Source organism: Cherax quadricarinatus, chromosome 9 (assembly GCF_038502225.1).
Source record: "Cherax quadricarinatus isolate ZL_2023a chromosome 9, ASM3850222v1, whole genome shotgun sequence".
Taxonomy (NCBI): domain Eukaryota; kingdom Metazoa; phylum Arthropoda; class Malacostraca; order Decapoda; family Parastacidae; genus Cherax; species Cherax quadricarinatus.
The window spans coordinates 12655600-12672763 of NC_091300.1; the positions used below are offsets into that span (position 1 = coordinate 12655600).

The 17164-nt window shown below is 49.3% G+C and overlaps 1 protein-coding gene across 1 annotated transcript in view; it reads left to right on the forward strand.

Moving 5' to 3' along the window:
* The first annotated feature begins 6358 nt into the window (after positions 1 to 6358).
* The window catches only part of LOC128685990 (glutamate receptor ionotropic, delta-1-like), a 53740-nt gene continuing 42934 nt past the window's right edge, over positions 6359 to 17164 (forward strand). Inside the window, exon 1 of the mRNA XM_070083236.1 lies at positions 6359 to 6437. Within this exon, the coding sequence (XP_069939337.1) occupies positions 6361 to 6437 (77 nt within the window). The 5' untranslated portion in view covers positions 6359 to 6360. The remainder of the gene's footprint in view (positions 6438 to 17164) is intronic.

The following is a 17164-nucleotide window of genomic DNA, read 5'->3' on the forward strand; positions in this document are numbered from 1 at the left end:
ACTGGTCTAGATGACGTCAGTGACATACTACTACATATATAGAAAACCCCTGGTTATGCAGAGCATTTCAGGCAAATTAGGTAAATTTTGTCCCCAGGATCCTCTTCAAGGGGGGCTCCTTGGCGTGGTGAAGAGGCGCTTGGTCTGAGGAATTAGACCTGTCGGTCTCCTTCCTCAGACCGAACCTAATTATCCCCAATCCACCGTTCCCTATCCCATCCTCCCCTTTTTCCTTTCCTCCTCCTCCTCCCCACCCCTCCCTTTTGCCCTTCCTTTTTGGCCTTTGGGATTTTTTTTTTCCCCACAGGGACGCTAGTTCCTAGGTAGGGGAAAGGGTACCGGGGTCCATCCCATTCCGTTGAGGTTCTTGGTGGTGGCGTAGTTTGCCGTGGAATCTGGATTGCCTGGGGATGTCCCGATCCCTCTCTGGTATCCCGGAGGGTGGCTTTGGGTGTCTCTCGGGCGACGGGTGTATCTCTGGAAGCCACCTTTCGGATTCCGGGGGTGGTGGCCGAAGGAGGTATGCTTTGTGGCGGATTTCCGGCCGCCCTCTCTCTTGTCCACCGAGGTAGCTCGGCAGATGTGAGGTTGCTATCCCGGATTGCCGGTTTACTGGCATGACGGGTAGGGTATGGCACAGGTTCCATGCTGCATCTGCGCTACTTGCAGTGCTGAGGTCCTCTTGGGCGTGGAGGGAGATTTCTGGCCCTTTCATTCCTCCTACGAACTATCCCTCCCCGGTCCCCCCTTTTTTTATTCTTTTTTTTATTTTATTTTCTTCTTTCTTTTTTTTTTCTTAAAAATAAAAAGAAAGGAGTAACCTAACCATGGCAGCCCTAGTCCATGAACCTGCTACCCCCGGGCCCCTTCTTGATACCGCACCCCGTTCTGACCCCGCCTCGTCTTTGGACCACTCTTCGGACACTCCTCATGCCTCTGTACCTCTTGCCGGTGCTGTTTCCTCACCCGCTTCAGGTACTGAGGCCTCGACTGACTCCTTCGATTTATCTGACCTTCGCTCTCCTCTGACTATGCTTCCGGCCTCTCCCTCTACGGTGCGGCAATTTTCGAATCACCGGCCCGTTCCACGTCGGACCAACTCTGGTCCCACGCCTAAACGCCAACGACAATTACCTGCTGATGATACTTTTCCACCTCGTTCTTCTCAGAAAAGATCGACACGTCCTTCACTACCTTTCCACGCTCAGTTTCAGACTGCATAATGGACTAAATTCTTCACTTTATGATCGACTTCCTCTACTGCCTATCTTTCTGACCACAGTATTGGCAAGGCACTCCTACGCCATGTTGGTAAAGATATTTCTTTTCATGCTCTTAAGAGCGGTACGCGCATCATCACCGTACAGAATGCTACCCAGGCTCATGAGCTTTCTCGTCTTTCCCATATCGATACTGTTCCTGTCACTATTGAAAAACATCATTCCCTCAATTCTTGTAGTGGTACCGTCATTCTGCCCCATACCATAGTTCAACAAAATTTCCAGACATGTGGCACTGACATTCTTGAACAGCTGGAACTCCAAGATCTCCCAATCCTCAAGGTAGACAGGGCGGGATTAAGAAGTCTCCGGGCCCTAGGCTATTCAGATTGGCGGGGCCCCTTTGAGTTACAGGTAAGCGAAGCGACCCCTTCCAGCTTCGGGGTGGGGGGGGTCGGTGTGAGCCTGTTTAAGGTCTAATTAAATACATTCTGGCTATTTCGATTAAATTTAATAAGGAAAGTACATCAAGACAACCAAAACCATTTACCAACAGCCATTATAACTATCTTGTTAAATCATGCATTTTAAAGAGAATAAACTCAAGACAGAATAGTATTACTAGATTAGGCTATTAAAGTAGTGACATCATGTACCTATTATATTCAGCATAACCACTACAGCACTATTATTCCCTTTATAAATCACTGACCATTATTATCATTGCATCATGCATAAGACTATCAAATCATATAAACTCAAGAAAGTAAAGAATTGTTTATATTCACAGGCACTTCTTAAATAAACTTTTTTCTGGATTTCATATTGGCAAAATCATCAATTATATTCTGAAAATCAATATTTCTTGTTAGATCAGACTCAATGGTCAACAAGGCTAGGTTATACAATTTGTCTTGGCTCATTGTTGAACGGAGCTGGTTTTTCACTCTCTCAAAACAGAAAATGAACATTCTCCTTCACAGTTAGTAGCTGGAAGTGTTAGGTAAAGGCGATACACTATGTCAACATTAGGGAAGGTTTCTGAGATACCTGCATTTCTTAAATGTTTCAAAGCAGCTGAGGGCGCACATTTTTCAGGTGGAGCTTTAATCTGATTCATATGCCCAGAAAAAATAACTATTTCTTCAACAAATGTGTCCTGAACATCTGCTGAAAGGTGTTGTTGCAACTTAAATGCAGCTTCTCTCAATTCTGCATTGAGAGTCTGGTAGATTTCTTTTCACCAATTCTGTAATCAGTAAATCCAGAATGACGAAGTATGTAGCTGTCTTATATTTCTGCCTTGGTAGCAACACAATTTCATTGTCTGGCTCTTCAAAATTGCGTTTCCTCTTCCTTGACCGCTGATGATCAGCCCGGTAACTGTAGTCTTTCACCAGCAGTTTAGCTTTCTCTTCAAACATTTCAAAAGCTTCATCATTGCGAAGTGAGCTTACAAATTCCACTAAGCCTGCATAGAGGTTAGCACAAGTAGCCATTTCAATTTCAATTTTCTGAAGTGTCTTGTTCGTGGCATTTAACCGTTCCAGTATACAGTCCCAAAGCACACAGAGTAAGGCCATTTCAAAATCTTCCAATTTTGATACTAAGCTGGCTGCTTCGCTTCTTGTAGTTGCTGTCTGGTCTTCATCCTCTGCTATTTGGATCAAAGCAGAACGTATTTCAGCAAAGCTGTCCTTCAAAGCATGTGTTGCATCATGCTGCGCTGACCACCTTGTTGTTGATAATGATTTGATGACATCTCCATGAATGGTTGACTTGAGTATACTCCACCGATGCATTGAAGCAGAGAAAAAATTAGAGTGCTTGTAAAAGTCCAAAAAATGATATTGCAGCGACACAACACTCCGCAGCACATGACCCAACCAGATTAAGAGAATGTGCTGAGCAGGGCACATATTCAGCAAGTGGGTTGATTTGCTTGATACAGGCTTGCAATCCATTATATTTACCCGACATGTTACTTGCATTGTCGTAGCTCTGGCCATGGCAATCCATAATAGAGAGATCATGTTCAAGCAGAGTATCCAGTACTACATTCATCATTGTTTCTCCATCATGGCCTGAAAGAGGAATGAATTTTATAAAGCGCTCTACAGGCTTACCTCTTCAAGGGGGGCTCCTTGGCGTGGTGAAGAGGCTCTTGGTCTGAGGAATTAGACCTGCCGGTCTTCTTCCTCAGACCGAACCTAATTACCCCCCAATCTCCCCTCCCCTATCCCATCCTCCCCTTTTTCCTTTCCTCCTCCTCCCCACCCCTCCCTTTTGCCCTTCCTCTTTTTGGCCTTTGGGATTTTTCCCACAGGCGCGCTAGTTCCTAGGTAGGGGAAAGGATACCGGGGTCCATCCCATTCCGTTGAGGTTCTTGGCGGTGGTGTAGTTTGCCGTGGAATCTGGATCGCCTGGGGATGTCCCGATCCCTCTCCGGTACCCTGGAGTAGCTTTGGGTGTCTTTCGGGCAACGGGTGTATCTCTGGAAGCCACCTTTCGGATTCCAGGGGTGGTGGCCGAAGGAGGTATGCTTTGTGGGGGATATCCGGCCGCCCTCTCTTTTGTCCACCGAGGTAGCTCGGCAGGTGTGAGGTTGCTATCCCGGATTGCTGGTTTACTGGCATGAAGGGTAGGGTATGGCACGGGTTCCATGCTGCATCTGCGCTACTAGCGGTGCTGAGGTCCTCTTGGGTGCGGTGGGAGATTTCTGGCTCTTTCATTCCTCCTGAGAACTATTCCTCCCCCCTCCCCCCTCCTAACCATGGAGAACCCAATCCATGAACCCACTACCCCCGGGCCCCTTCTTGATACCGCACCCCATTCTGACCCTGCCTTGTTTTTAGACCACTCTTCGGACACTCCTGATGCCCCTGTACCTCTTGCTGGTGCTGTTTCCTCACCCGCTTCAGGTACCGGGGCTTCGACTGACTCCTTCGATTTGTCTGAACTCCGCTCTCCTTTGACTATGCTTCCGGCTTCTCCCTCTCAGGTATGGCAATTTTCTAATCGCCCGCCCATTTCACGCCGGACCAACTCCGGTCCTACTCCTAAACGCCAATGTCAGTCTCCTGATGATGCTCCTTCGTTACCTTCCCACTCTACTCAGAAAAGACCGACACGTCATGCACTCCTTCTCCACGCTCAGTTTCGGACCACACAATGGACTAAATTCTTTACTTTAAGACCGACTTCTAGTGCCTACCTTTCTGACCATAGTATTGGCAAAGCGCTCCTGCGCCATGTTGGTAGAGATATTTCAATTCATGCTCTCAAGAGCAGTACGCGAATCGTCACTGTCCAGGATGCTACCCAAGCTCATGATCTTTCTCTCCTTTCGCATATAGATACTACTCCTATCACTATTGAAAAACATCTTTCTCTCAATTCTTGTAGTGGTACTGTCATTCTGCCCCATACCATAGTCCAACAGAATTTCCAGTCATGTGGCAATGACATTCTTGAACAGCTAGAACTCCAGGATCTCCCAATCCTCAAAGTAGACACTTATGTCCTTCCTGCCCGTGGGCGGAGACGTTACCCTTGCAATGTAGCTCGTTTAACTTTTGACAGCCGAGAACTCCCGTCCTCTGTATATGTCGCGGGACATCGGTTACAAGTACGAAAGGTTATACCTACACCGCAACAGTGTAGAAATTGCTGACGTTTTGGTCACCCAGCGAAATATTGCAGATCTATGGCCGAATGCCCAGTCTGTGGTGCCGACGACCATTCTAATACATCTTGCAGTCAACCTCCATCTTGCCTTAATTGTAATGAAGTTCATCCTTCGTACTCCCGACGTTGCCAGGTCTACTTAAATGAACGTGAAATCCGTTGCCTCAAAGAGGCAGAGTGCATCTGGACACCCAGTAACTGCATCAACCTTCCAGTACTACACCAGTCCAGCAAGAGTGATCAGAGTGCATCTGGACACCCAGTAACTGCATCAACCTTCCAGTACTACACCAGTACAGCAAGAGTGATCAGAGTGCATCTGGACACCCAGTAACTGCATCAACCTTCCAGTACTACACCAGTCCAGCAAGAGTGATCAGAGTGCATCTGGACACCCAGTAACTGCATCAACCTTCCAGTACTACACCAGTCCAGCAAGAGTGATCAGAGTGCATCTGGACACCCAGTAACTGCATCAACCTTCCAGTACTACACCAGTCCAGCAAGAGTGATCAGAGTGCATCTGGACACCCAGTAACTGCATCAACCTTCCAGTACTACACCAGTCCAGCAAGAGTGATCAGAGTGCATCTGGACACCCAGTAACTGCATCAACCTTCCAGTACTACACCAGTCCAGCAAGAGTGATCAGAGTGCATCTGGACACCCAGTAACTGCATCAACCTTCCAGTACTACACCAGTCCAGCAAGAGTGATCAGAGTGCATCTGGACACCCAGTAACTGCATCAACCTTCCAGTACTACACCAGTACAGCAAGAGTGATCAGAGTGCATCTGGACACCCAGTAACTGCATCAACCTTCCAGTACTACACCAGTCCAGCAAGAGTGATCAGAGTGCATCTGGACACCCAGTAACTGCATCAGCCTTCCAGTACTACACCAGTACAGCAAGAGTGATCAGAGTGCATCTGGACACCCAGTAACTGCATCAACCTTCCAGTACTACACCAGTACTGAAGATCTGAAAGCGATCAGATGATGAATTCTCAATTATACACGAAATGAAAACGAAGCTTTGGAAGTAGACAAAAAAATAGACAAGTTCTTGAAGGTTGTTCTTCTGGGATATATACAGTGTAGGTCAGTTGTCCTCTACCGAGGTGTGTTGGTGACGGTGACAAGCTCTTTATCCGAGGAATTAAAATCAACCTTCTCTGTGAATTAACGTTATTGCTTACCACTCTCCAGGCTCTGTGTAATAAGTAAGTTTATTTAGGCACATATACACATAAGTACGGTTATCATACATTGAGTAAATTACCTAGGATAACCCAGAAAAGTTAAAGTGACTTATTTCTATTGCTACCCTGGGACTATAATAACAATAGTGTGTTAAGAGAGTGTTGTGCAGCGCGACACAGACTGGACACAAGTACATGTATAAGAGTGTGTCACTGTCATGGATGGTTCAGTCAGTGAAGGTGACGAGGATGGTGCAGACACTGCGGGAGGTCCTCACCTCATCTACCATCACAGATGCACTCCATCAACATCCTGCAACTTTTAGGTAACACTTAACTCATATACACACGTATTGTAGTACGCAGCACCAGTATGGAACTCACACCTGGTCAAGCACGTCAAAAAATTAGACAAAGTGAAAAGGTTTGCAGCAAGACTAGTCCCGGAGACAAGGGGAATATTCTGTGAGAAGAGATTAAGGGAAATCGGACTTAAGACACTGAAGGACAGGAGGGGTAGGGAAGATATGATAACAGTGTACTAAATACTAAGAGGAGTTGAAAGGTTAATAGGGACAATGTTTGGGAGAATAGAAACAGGAACAAGAGGGCACAGGTGGATGTTGAAAATTCAGATGAGTAATCGGGTGGGTAGGAGCATCAGTGGTGGGTAGGAGCATCAGGGGTGGGTAGGAGCATCAGGGGTGAGTAGGAGCATCAGTGACGGGTAGGAGCATCAGTGGTGGGTAGGAGCATCAGTGATGGGTAGGAGCATCTGTGGTGGGTAGGAGCATTAGGGGTGGGTAGGAGGATCAGGGGTGGGTAGGAGCATCAGTGGTGGGTAGGAGCATCAGTGATGGGTAGGAGCATCAGTGGTGGGTAGGAGCATCAGTGGTGGGTAGGAGCATCAGTGGTGGGTAGGAGCATCAGTGGTGGGTAGGAGCATAAGGGGTGGGTAGGAGCATCAGTGATGAGTAGGAGCATCAGTGATGGGTAGGAGCATCAGTGGTGGGTAGGAGCATCAGTGGGGTAGGAGCATCAGTGGTGGGTAGGAGCATCAGGGGTGGGTAGGAGCATCAGTGGTGGGAAGGAGCATCAGGGGTGGGTAGGAGCATCAGTGGCGGGTAGGAGCATCAGTGGTGGGTACGAGCATCAGGGGTGGGTAGGAGCATCAGGGGTGGGTAGGAGCATCAGTGGTGGGTAGGAGCATCAGTGGTGGGTAGGAGCATCAGGTGTGGTTAGGAGCATCAGTGGCGGGTAGGAGCATCAGTGGTGGGTAGGAGCATCAGGGGTGGGTAGGAGCATCAGGGGTGGGTAGGAGCATCAGTGGTGGGTAGGAGCATCAGGGATGGGTAGGAGCATCAGGCGTGGGTAGGAGCATCAGTGGTGGGTAGGAGCATCAGTGGTGGGAAGGAGCATCAGGGGTGGGTATGAGCATCAGGGGTGGGTAGGAGCATCAGGGGTGGGTAGGAGCATCAGTGTTGGGTAGGAGCATCAGGGGTGGGTAGGAGCATCAGTGGTGGGTAGGAGCATCAGTGGTGGGTAGGAGCATCAGGGGTGGGTAGGAGCATCAGTGGGGGGTAGGAGCACCAGTGGCGGGAAGGAGCATCAGTGGTGGGTAGGAGCATCAGTGGCGGGTAGGAGCATCAGTGGTGGGTACGAGCATCAGGGGTGGGTAGGAGCATCAGGGGTGGGTAGGAGCATCAGTGGTGGGTAGGAGCATCAGTGGTGGGTAGGAGCATCAGGTGTGGGTAGGAGCATCAGTGGCGGGTAGGAGCATCAGTGGCGGGTAGGAGCATCAGTGGCGGGTAGGAGCATCAGGGGTGGGTAGGAGCATCAGGGGTGGGTAGGAGCATCAGTGGTGGGTAGGAGCATCAGGGATGGGTAGGAGCATCAGGGGTGGGTAGGAGCATCAGTGGTGGGTAGGAGCATCAGTGGTGGGAAGGAGCATCAGGGGTGGGTATGAGCATCAGGGGTGGGTAGGAGCATCAGGGGTGGGTATGAGCATCAGTGGTGGGTAGGAGCATCAGTGATGGGTAGGAGCATCAGTGGTGGGTAGGAGCATCAGTGGTGGGTAGGACCATCAGTGGTGGGTAGGAGCATCAGTGGTGGGTAGGAGCATCAGGGGTGGGTAGGAGCATCAGTGGTGGGTAGGAGCATCAGGGGTGGGTAGGAGCATCAGTGGCGGGTAGGAGCATCAGTGGTGGGTAGGAGCATCAGGGATGGGTAGGAGCATCAGTGGTGGGTAGGAGCATCAGTGGTGGGAAGGAGCATCAGTGGTGGGAAGGAGCATCAGGGGTATGAGCATCAGGGGTGGGTAGCATCAGTGGTGGGAAGGAGCATCAGTGGTGGGTAGGAGCATCATGGGTAGGAGCATCAGTGGTGGGAAGGAGCATCAGGGGTGGGTATGAGCATCAGGGGTGGGTAGGAGCATCAGGGGTGGGTATGAGCATCAGTGGTGGGTAGGAGCATCAGTGGTGGGTAGGAGCTAGGAGGGGAATCATGGGTAAATAGGAGCGTCAGGGGTATGTATGAACAATAGGGGTGGGTAGGAGCATCAGAGTTGGGTAGGAGCATCAAGGGGTGGGCAGGGGCATCAGTAGTGGGTAGGAGGATCAATGGTGGGTAGGAGCATCAGGGGTGAATTGGAGCATCAGGGGTGGGTAGGAGCATCAGGGGTGGATCGGAGCATCAGGGATAGATAGGAGCATCAGGGATAGGTAGGGGCGTCAGGAGTGGGTAGGAGCATCACTGGTGGGTAGGACCTTCAGGGATGAATAGGAGCATCAGGGGTGGGTAGGAGCATCAGGAGTGGTAGCTTCAGCGGTGGGTAGGAGCATCAGTGGTGGGTAGGATCATCAGGGGTGGGTAAGAGCATCAGGAGTGGGTAGGAGCATCTGGGTGGGTAAAAGTTTCGGCGGTGGGTAGGAGCATCAGGAGTGGATAGGAGCATCAGGGGTGGATAGGAGCATCAGGGGTGGGTAGGAGCATCAGTGGTGGGTAGGAGCATCAGGAGTGGGTAGGAGTTTCAGCGGTGGGTAGGAGCATTAGGAGTGGATAGGAGCATCAGGGGTGGATAGGAGCATCAGGGGTGGGTAGGAGCATCAGGAGTAGGTAGAGGCATCAGGGGAGTAGGAGCATCAGGAGTGGTAGGAGTTTCAGCGGTGGGTAGGAGCATCAGGGGTGGGTAAGAGCATCAGTGGTGGGTAGGAGCATCAGGAGTGGGTACGAGCATCAGTGGTGGGTATGAGCATTAGCGGTGGGTAGGAGCATCAGTGGTGGGTAGGAGCATTAGGGGTGGGTAGGAACATCAGTGGTGGGTAGGAGCATTAGGGGTGGGTTGGAGCATCAGGGGTGGGTAGGAGAATTAGGGGTGGGTAGGAGCATCAGGAGTGGGTAGGAGCATCAGTGGTGGGTAGGAGCATCAAGGGTGGGTAAGAGCATCAGTGGTGGGTAGGAGTATCAGTGGTGGGTAGGAGCATCAAGAGTGGGTAGGATCATCAGGGGTGGGAAGGAGCATCAGGGGTGGGTAGGAGTATCAGAAATGGATATTAGGATCAGGGGTGGGTAGGGGCATCAGGAATGAGTAGAAGCATCAGAAGTGGGTAGGAGCATAAAGGGTTGGTAGGAGAATCAGAGGTTGGTAGGAGCATCAGAAGTGGGTAGGAGCATCAGAGGTGGGTAGGAGCATCGAGGGGTGGTAGTAAGTAGTAGGTTCGGTAGGAGCATCAGGGATGAGTAGGAGCATCAAGGGGTTAGTAGGGGGAGCAGGGGTGTAAAGATGTTGATAGAGTTAGAGGGACCGGAGAGGGGAGGGGAGGGGAAGGGAGGGAAGTGTACAGCCAGGGTCACCCCTGAACAATGTTGGATCAATGTTAATATGTGTGCTCACAGACAATTATATTTGCACAACTCCTGTACAAACAAAACAACTCCTGTATTTACCATTTAAAAATGCAAAATTATTTTTTTCACATGAAAGTATTTGTGAGAGTGTAGGCCAACACTGCTTCACTGACCCATGGTGTTGTCGGGTATCAGGTGAGAGTGTAGGCCAACACTGCTTCACTGACCCATGGTGTTGTCGGGTATCAGGTGAGAGTGTAGGCCAACACTGCTTCACTGACCCATGATGTTGCTGGTATCAGGTGAGAGTGTAGGCCAACACTGCTTCACTGACCCATGATGTTGCTGGTATCAGGTGAGAGTGTAGGCCAACACTGCTTCACTGACCCATGATGTTGCTGGTATCAGGTGAGAGTGTAGGCCAACATTGCTTCACTGACCCATGATGTTGCTGGTATCAGGTGAGAGTGTAGGCCAACATTGCTTCACTGATCCATGGTGTTTCTGTATCAGGTGAGAGTGTAGGCCAACATTGCTTCACTGATCCATGGTGTTTCTGTATCAGGTGAGAGTGTAGGCCAACATTGCTTCACTGATCCATGGTGTTTCTGTATCAGGTGAGAGTGTAGGCCAACATTGCTTCACTGATCCATGGTGTTTCTGTATCAGGTGAGAGTGTAGGCCAACATTGCTTCACTGATCCATGGTGTTTCTGTATCAGGTGAGAGTGTAGGCCAACATTGCTTCACTGATCCATGGTGTTTCTGTATCAGGTGAGAGTGTAGGCCAACACTGCTTCACTGACCCATGGTGTTTCTGGTGAGAGTGTAGGCCAACACTGCTTCACTGACCCATGGTGTTTCTGGTGAGAGTGTAGGCCAACACTGCTTCACTGACCCATGGTGTTGCTGGTGAGAGTGTAGGCCAACACTGCTTCACTGACCCATGGTGTTTCTGGTATCAGGTGAGAGTGTAGGCCAACACTGCTTCACTGACCCATGGTGTTTCTGGTATCAGGTGAGAGTGTAGGCCAACACTGCTTCACTGACCCATGGTGTTTCTGGTATCAGGTGAGAGTGTAGGCCAACACTGCTTCACTGACCCATGGTGTTTCTGGTATCAGGTGAGAGTGTAGGCCAACACTGCTTCACTGACCCATGGTGTTGCTGGTGAGAGTGTAGGCCAACACTGCTTCACTGACCCATGGTGTTTCTGGTGAGAGTGTAGGCCAACACTGCTTCACTGACCCATGGTGTTTCTGTTATCATGTGAGAGTGTAGGCCAACACTGCTTCACTGACCCATGGTGTTGCTGGTGAGAGTGTAGGCCAACACTGCTTCACTGACCCATGGTGTTGCTGGTGAGAGTGTAGGCCAACACTGCTTCACTGACCCATGGTGTTGCTGGTGAGAGTGTAGGCCAACACTGCTTCACTGACCCATGGTGTTGCTGGTGAGAGTGTAGGCCAACACTGCTTCACTGACCCATGGTGTTTCTGGTGAGAGTGTAGGCCAACACTGCTTCACTGACCCATGGTGTTTCTGGTATCATGTGAGAGTGTAGGCCAACACTGCTTCACTGACCCATGGTGTTGCTGGTGAGAGTGTAGGCCAACACTGCTTCACTGACCCATGGTGTTGCTGGTGAGAGTGTAGGTCAACACTGCTTCACTGACCCATGGTGTTTCTGGTATCATGTGAGAGTGTAGGCCAACACTGCTTCACTGACCCATGGTGTTGCTGGTGAGAGTGTAGGCCAACACTGCTTCACTGACCCATGGTGTTGCTGGTGAGAGTGTAGGCCAACACTGCTTCACTGACCCATGGTGTTGCTGGTGAGAGTGTAGGCCAACACTGCTTCACTGACCCATGGTGTTGCTGGTGAGAGTGTAGGCCAACACTGCTTCACTGACCCATGGTGTTTCTGGTGAGAGTGTAGGCCAACACTGCTTCACTGACCCATGGTGTTGCTGGTGAGAGTGTAGGTCAACACTGCTTCACTGACCCATGGTGTTTCTGGTATCATGTGAGAGTGTAGGCCAACACTGCTTCACTGACCCATGGTGTTGCTGGTGAGAGTGTAGGTCAACACTGCTTCACTGACCCATGGTGTTGCTGGTATCAGGTGAGAGTGTAGGCCAACACTGCTTCACTGACCCATGGTGTTTCTGGTGAGAGTGTAGGCCAACACTGCTTCACTGTCCCATGGTGTTTCTGGTGAGAGTGTAGGCCAACACTGCTTCACTGACCCATGGTGTTGCTGGTGAGAGTGTAGGCCAACACTGCTTCACTGACCCATGGTGTTGCTGGTATCAGGTGAGAGTGTAGGCCAACACTGCTTCACTGATCCATGGTGTTTCTGTATCAGGTGAGAGTGTAGGCCAACACTGCTTCACTGATCCATGGTGTTTCTGTATCAGGTGAGAGTGTAGGCCAACACTGCTTCACTGATCCATGGTGTTTCTGTATCAGGTGAGAGTGTAGGCCAACACTGCTTCACTGACCCATGGTGTTTCTTGTATCAGGTGAGAGTGTAGGCCAACACTGCTTCACTGACCCATGGTGTTTCTTGTATCAGGTGAGAGTGTAGGCCAACACTGCTTCACTGATCCATGGTGTTTCTGTATCAGGTGAGAGTGTAGGCCAACACTGCTTCACTGACCCATGGTGTTTCTTGTATCAGGTGAGAGTGTAGGCCAACATTGCTTCACTGATCCATGGTGTTTCTGTATCAGGTGAGAGTGTAGGCCAACACTGCTTCACTGACCCATGGTGTTTCTTGTATCAGGTGAGAGTGTAGGCCAACATTGCTTCACTGACCCATGGTGTTTCTGTATCAGGTGAGAGTGTAGGCCAACACTGCTTCACTGACCCATGGTGTTTCTGTATCAGGTGAGAGTGTAGGCCAACACTGCTTCCCTGACCCATGGTGTTTCTTGTATCAGGTGAGAGTGTAGGCCAACACTGCTTCACTGACCCATGGTGTTGCCGGGTATCAGGTGAGAGTGTAGGCCAACACTGCTTCACTGACCCATGGTGTTGCTGGTATCAGGTGAGAGTGTAGGCCAACACTGCTTCACTGACCCATGGTGCTGCCGGGTATCAGGTGAGAGTGTAGGCCAACACTGCTTCACTGACCCATGGTGTTTCTTGTATCAGGTGAGAGTGTAGGCCAACACTGCTTCACTGACTCATGGTGCTGCCGGGTATCAGGTGAGAGTGTAGGCCAACACTGCTTCACTGACCCATGGTGTTGCTGGTATCAGGTGAGAGTGTAGGCCAACAATGCTTCACTGACCCATGGTGTTGCTGGTATCAGGTGAGAGTGCTAGACAACACTGCTTCACTGACCCACGGTGTTGCTGGGAATCAGGTGAGTGTAGGCCAACACTGCTTCATTGACCCATGGTGTTGATGAGTATCAGGTGAGAGCATACGCCAACACTGCCTCACTGACCCATGGTGTTGCTGGTATCAGGTGAGAGTTGAATTCGAGAAGCCAATTGCTGGACCACGTGTTCAGCGTCTCTAGGTATCTTAATAGTCCTGCTTGATCCTCATCTGATTTAATTTTCCTCATTAACTTCAGATCATCTGCGAACAGGGACACTTCTGAGTCTATCCCTTCCATCATGTCATTCACATATACGGAAAATAGCACTGGACCTAGGACTGATCCCTGTGGGACCCCGCTCGTCACAGGCTCCCACTGTGATGCCTCATCACGTACCATTACTCGTTTTTGCCTCCCTGTCAGGTATTCTCTGATCCATTGCAGTGCCCTTCCTGTTATACACGCCTGATCCTCCAGCTTCTGCACTAATCTCTTGTGAGGAACTGTGTCAAAGGCCTTCCTGCTGTCCAGGAAAATGCAATCAACCCACCCCTCTCTCTCTCGTGTCTTACTTCTGTTATTTTGTCATAAATGTCCAGAAGGTTTGTGACACAGGATTTGCCTTCCATGAATCCTTGCTGGTTGTCATTTAAAAATCTTGTTCCATTCCAGGTGCTCCACCACTCTCCTCCTGAAAATCTTCTGCATGACTTTGCATGCTATACACGTCAGTGACACTGGTCTGTAGTTTAGCACCTCATTTCTGTCTCCTTTCTTAAAAATGTGGACTACAGTTGCCGTCTCCCATACCTCAGGTAGTTGCCCAGTTTCAAGGGATGTGTTGAAGATTGTGGTTAGTGGCACACACAGTGTCTCTGCTCCTTCTCTAAGGACCCACGGGGAGATGTTATCCGGTACCATCTCCTTTGAGTTATCAAGGTCACTTAGCAGCTTCTGCACCTCCTCAGTTGTGTATATGTCATCCATCACTTGCTGGTATATTCCCTGTTGGTGTTCCCCTCTGTGCTGTCTTCTCAGAGCCCTTCCTATCTCTACTGTAAATACATCCTTGAATCTTGTGTTGAGCTCCTCACATACCTCTTGATTAACGAAAAAAAGCACAATACCGTGACTGGAACAATAAACAAATAACCCGCACATGGAAGAGAGGAGCTTACGACGACGTTTCGGTCCGGCTTGGGCCATTTTAAAAGCCACACTAACAAAAAGGGAACGAACGAACGAACAAGTTCAGGTAAGATCCCAAGTGGGATGAGTGGGGAAGACGGGACAGACGAAGAATAGTGCTGGATAGGAGTGTTTTTAGTCGTAGAAATAGAGCCAGGGCTTAACCCAGCAGCGAAGGCGATCGTGGGACAGATACTGATAAGAGAAATTCAGGCTCTTCTGTTGGGACTCCGGTGGGGTGAGCGGGGAGGACAGGAGAGGCGAAGATTAGCGCTAGAGAGGAGTGTAGAACTGAGCCATGTCTTAACCCAAAAGCTAAGGCGAACGTGGGTCAGAGAATGGTACCTGTCATAGAAGGTACCTCTCGGAGAATCCAAGGTTATTTGTAAATAGGGTTAGGAGCAGGATCATGCAAGGAATAGAAAAGGTTGTGTTGGTTTGTGGGTCTGCTAATGTCTTCGTCAAGGAGAAATGTCCACTAGTCATGTCGTGTCTCAAGTTTGTCTATCTGTCTGTCACTGAGCGTCTTCCAGTACAGATTCAGCGCAGGGATGTCTAATTGGGCATGGAGAGACTCGCTTGTGGCGAAGTCCTCCCATCTGACATCAAGCACCCAGTGCAGCGCCTTGTTCTGGACACGCTGCAGTTTAAGTAAGTTTGTTTTTGCTGCAAGAGGGAGGGCTAGAGGAGAGTAAGTTATCAGAGGACGTATTAGGGATTTGTAGAGGTGTAGTTTGGTGCGTTGGGAGGCATGTTTCAGCTTGTAGAGGCCCACAAGGGCCTTACTAGCTATTGCGTGCCTTGAGTGAATAAGACCGTGTAAGCGAAGAAGGTAGTCAAGATTAACGCCAAGGACAGTGACAGATTGTGTGATGGGGATGTAAGTGCGGGTGTCAGCTGTTCTGAGCTCGACAGGTAATGGAGGATCACGTTTTCTGTAGTTAAAATATGTAATGCTGGATTTAGCTGCATTGGTTTTGATCCTCCATTTTCGTTCCCAGATGGCTATCCTATCGACCTCATTTTGTGTTTTGTGTGTGAGTGTATCTATATTGGCGTGAGTGATGAGTTGTGTAGTGTCGTCTGCATAGGCTAGTGTGATGGAGTTGTGGTATACAGGTGTTGGAATGTCGTTAGTGTATAAAATGTAGAGGGTAGGGAAGAGGACAGATCCCTGGGGTACTCCAGCATTTAGTGTGAAGTAGTCAGAGTAACAGTCTTGGAATTTGATTCTCATGGTACGGCCGTCTAGAAAGTTGCGGAGGAGTTTACGAGTAGTGAGAGGCAGGTTAAAGTTAGTGCAGAGTTTGTACTTGAGCCCTTCGTGCCAGACAGTGTCAAAAGCTTTTTCAACGTCTTTTGCAACCAGGGCTGTCCTGTTTCTTTGTTTTGTGTTTATGTGGATGTAGATGAGAATGATGTTAATGGCATCCTGTATGGATCTGTGTGTTCTGAAGCCAAACTGGCCATCAGAAAGTAGAGAGTTGTGTTCCAGGTATCTGCGAAGGCGATGGTTGATGAGTTTTTCAAAGAGTTTTCCTAAAGTTTCTAGGAGGCTGATAGGGCGATAGTTTCTAGGATCAGAGTGGTCTTTTTTGGGTTTAGGAAGGAGGATAGCAGTAGCAGCTTTGAAGAGGGAAGGGAAGTGTCCAGAGGCAAGGGAGGCATTGAGGAGGTTTGTGTAGGCAGTAATGATAGAGTCAGGGAGGTGTTTTAGGATAATATGGTTTAGGCCAGAGGCACCAGGAGCCTTGGGAGGAAGGTGTCTGAGGAGAGTTTTAATGTCTGTGTTGGTGAAAGAGGTGTCAAGTTCTTGGGAGGAGGTAAGAGAGTCCAGATGGATGTGGCTATCTGGTGTTGTTTCTTGTGTGTGTGCAGTGTTCCAGTGTTCTATGTTTTGAATGTGTCGAATAACGTTTGGGTGAGGTGGGTGAGGGTGGAAGATGTTCTCCCAGATGTGTTGAAGATGTTAGTGGCAGCCTGCGGGTCTGAGATGTGTGTGTTGTTGTGGGTGATGTGTTTGAATTTGTTGGTGGGAGTTGTGCCTCTGATTTTTTTGATGAAGTTCCAGAAGGCTTTAGTATTTTTAATACGCTGTTTGTCCGCTAGTTGTATGAGTTGTGACCAGTGATTGTTGTGGTCTTGGTCAAGGCTGTATAGAATGTTGTTTCTAAGGTAAGTGAGATCTAATTGGACTTGATTAAATCTATGTGTGTTGTAGAAGAAGCGGTTGTGGTAGCAGATAATTAGTCTTCTTGTTCTGAGTGAGGGTTTGAAGGAATAACGAGTGGTGTGAGTTTTCTTTGGTATTGCGATGTTGGCTGCTTGTGTAATGGTGTCCTGGATGAGATCAAGTTGAGTGTCGATGTCAGAGATAGGTTTGTTGTTGTAGTCATAGGTGAGGTTAGTACTGTCTATGTGTTGTTTGAAAGCATCCCAGTCAGCGTTCATGTAGGAGAAGGAAGGTGTGGCTGGGATGAGGATAGGGTTGGAGGAGATGTATAAGATGACTGGAATGTGATCAGAGCCTGTAATAGGGCCAGGTGAGATGTAGTGTTGAAATAGAGAGCTGGCTCGGTTTGCCAGAATGATGTCTGGTTTGCCTTGGCCCGTGTGGTTGTAGAAGGTGTTGAAGTCTGGGCCGAGATGAATTAGGTGTTTATGGTTTGTGAAGTTGGGTAATTGG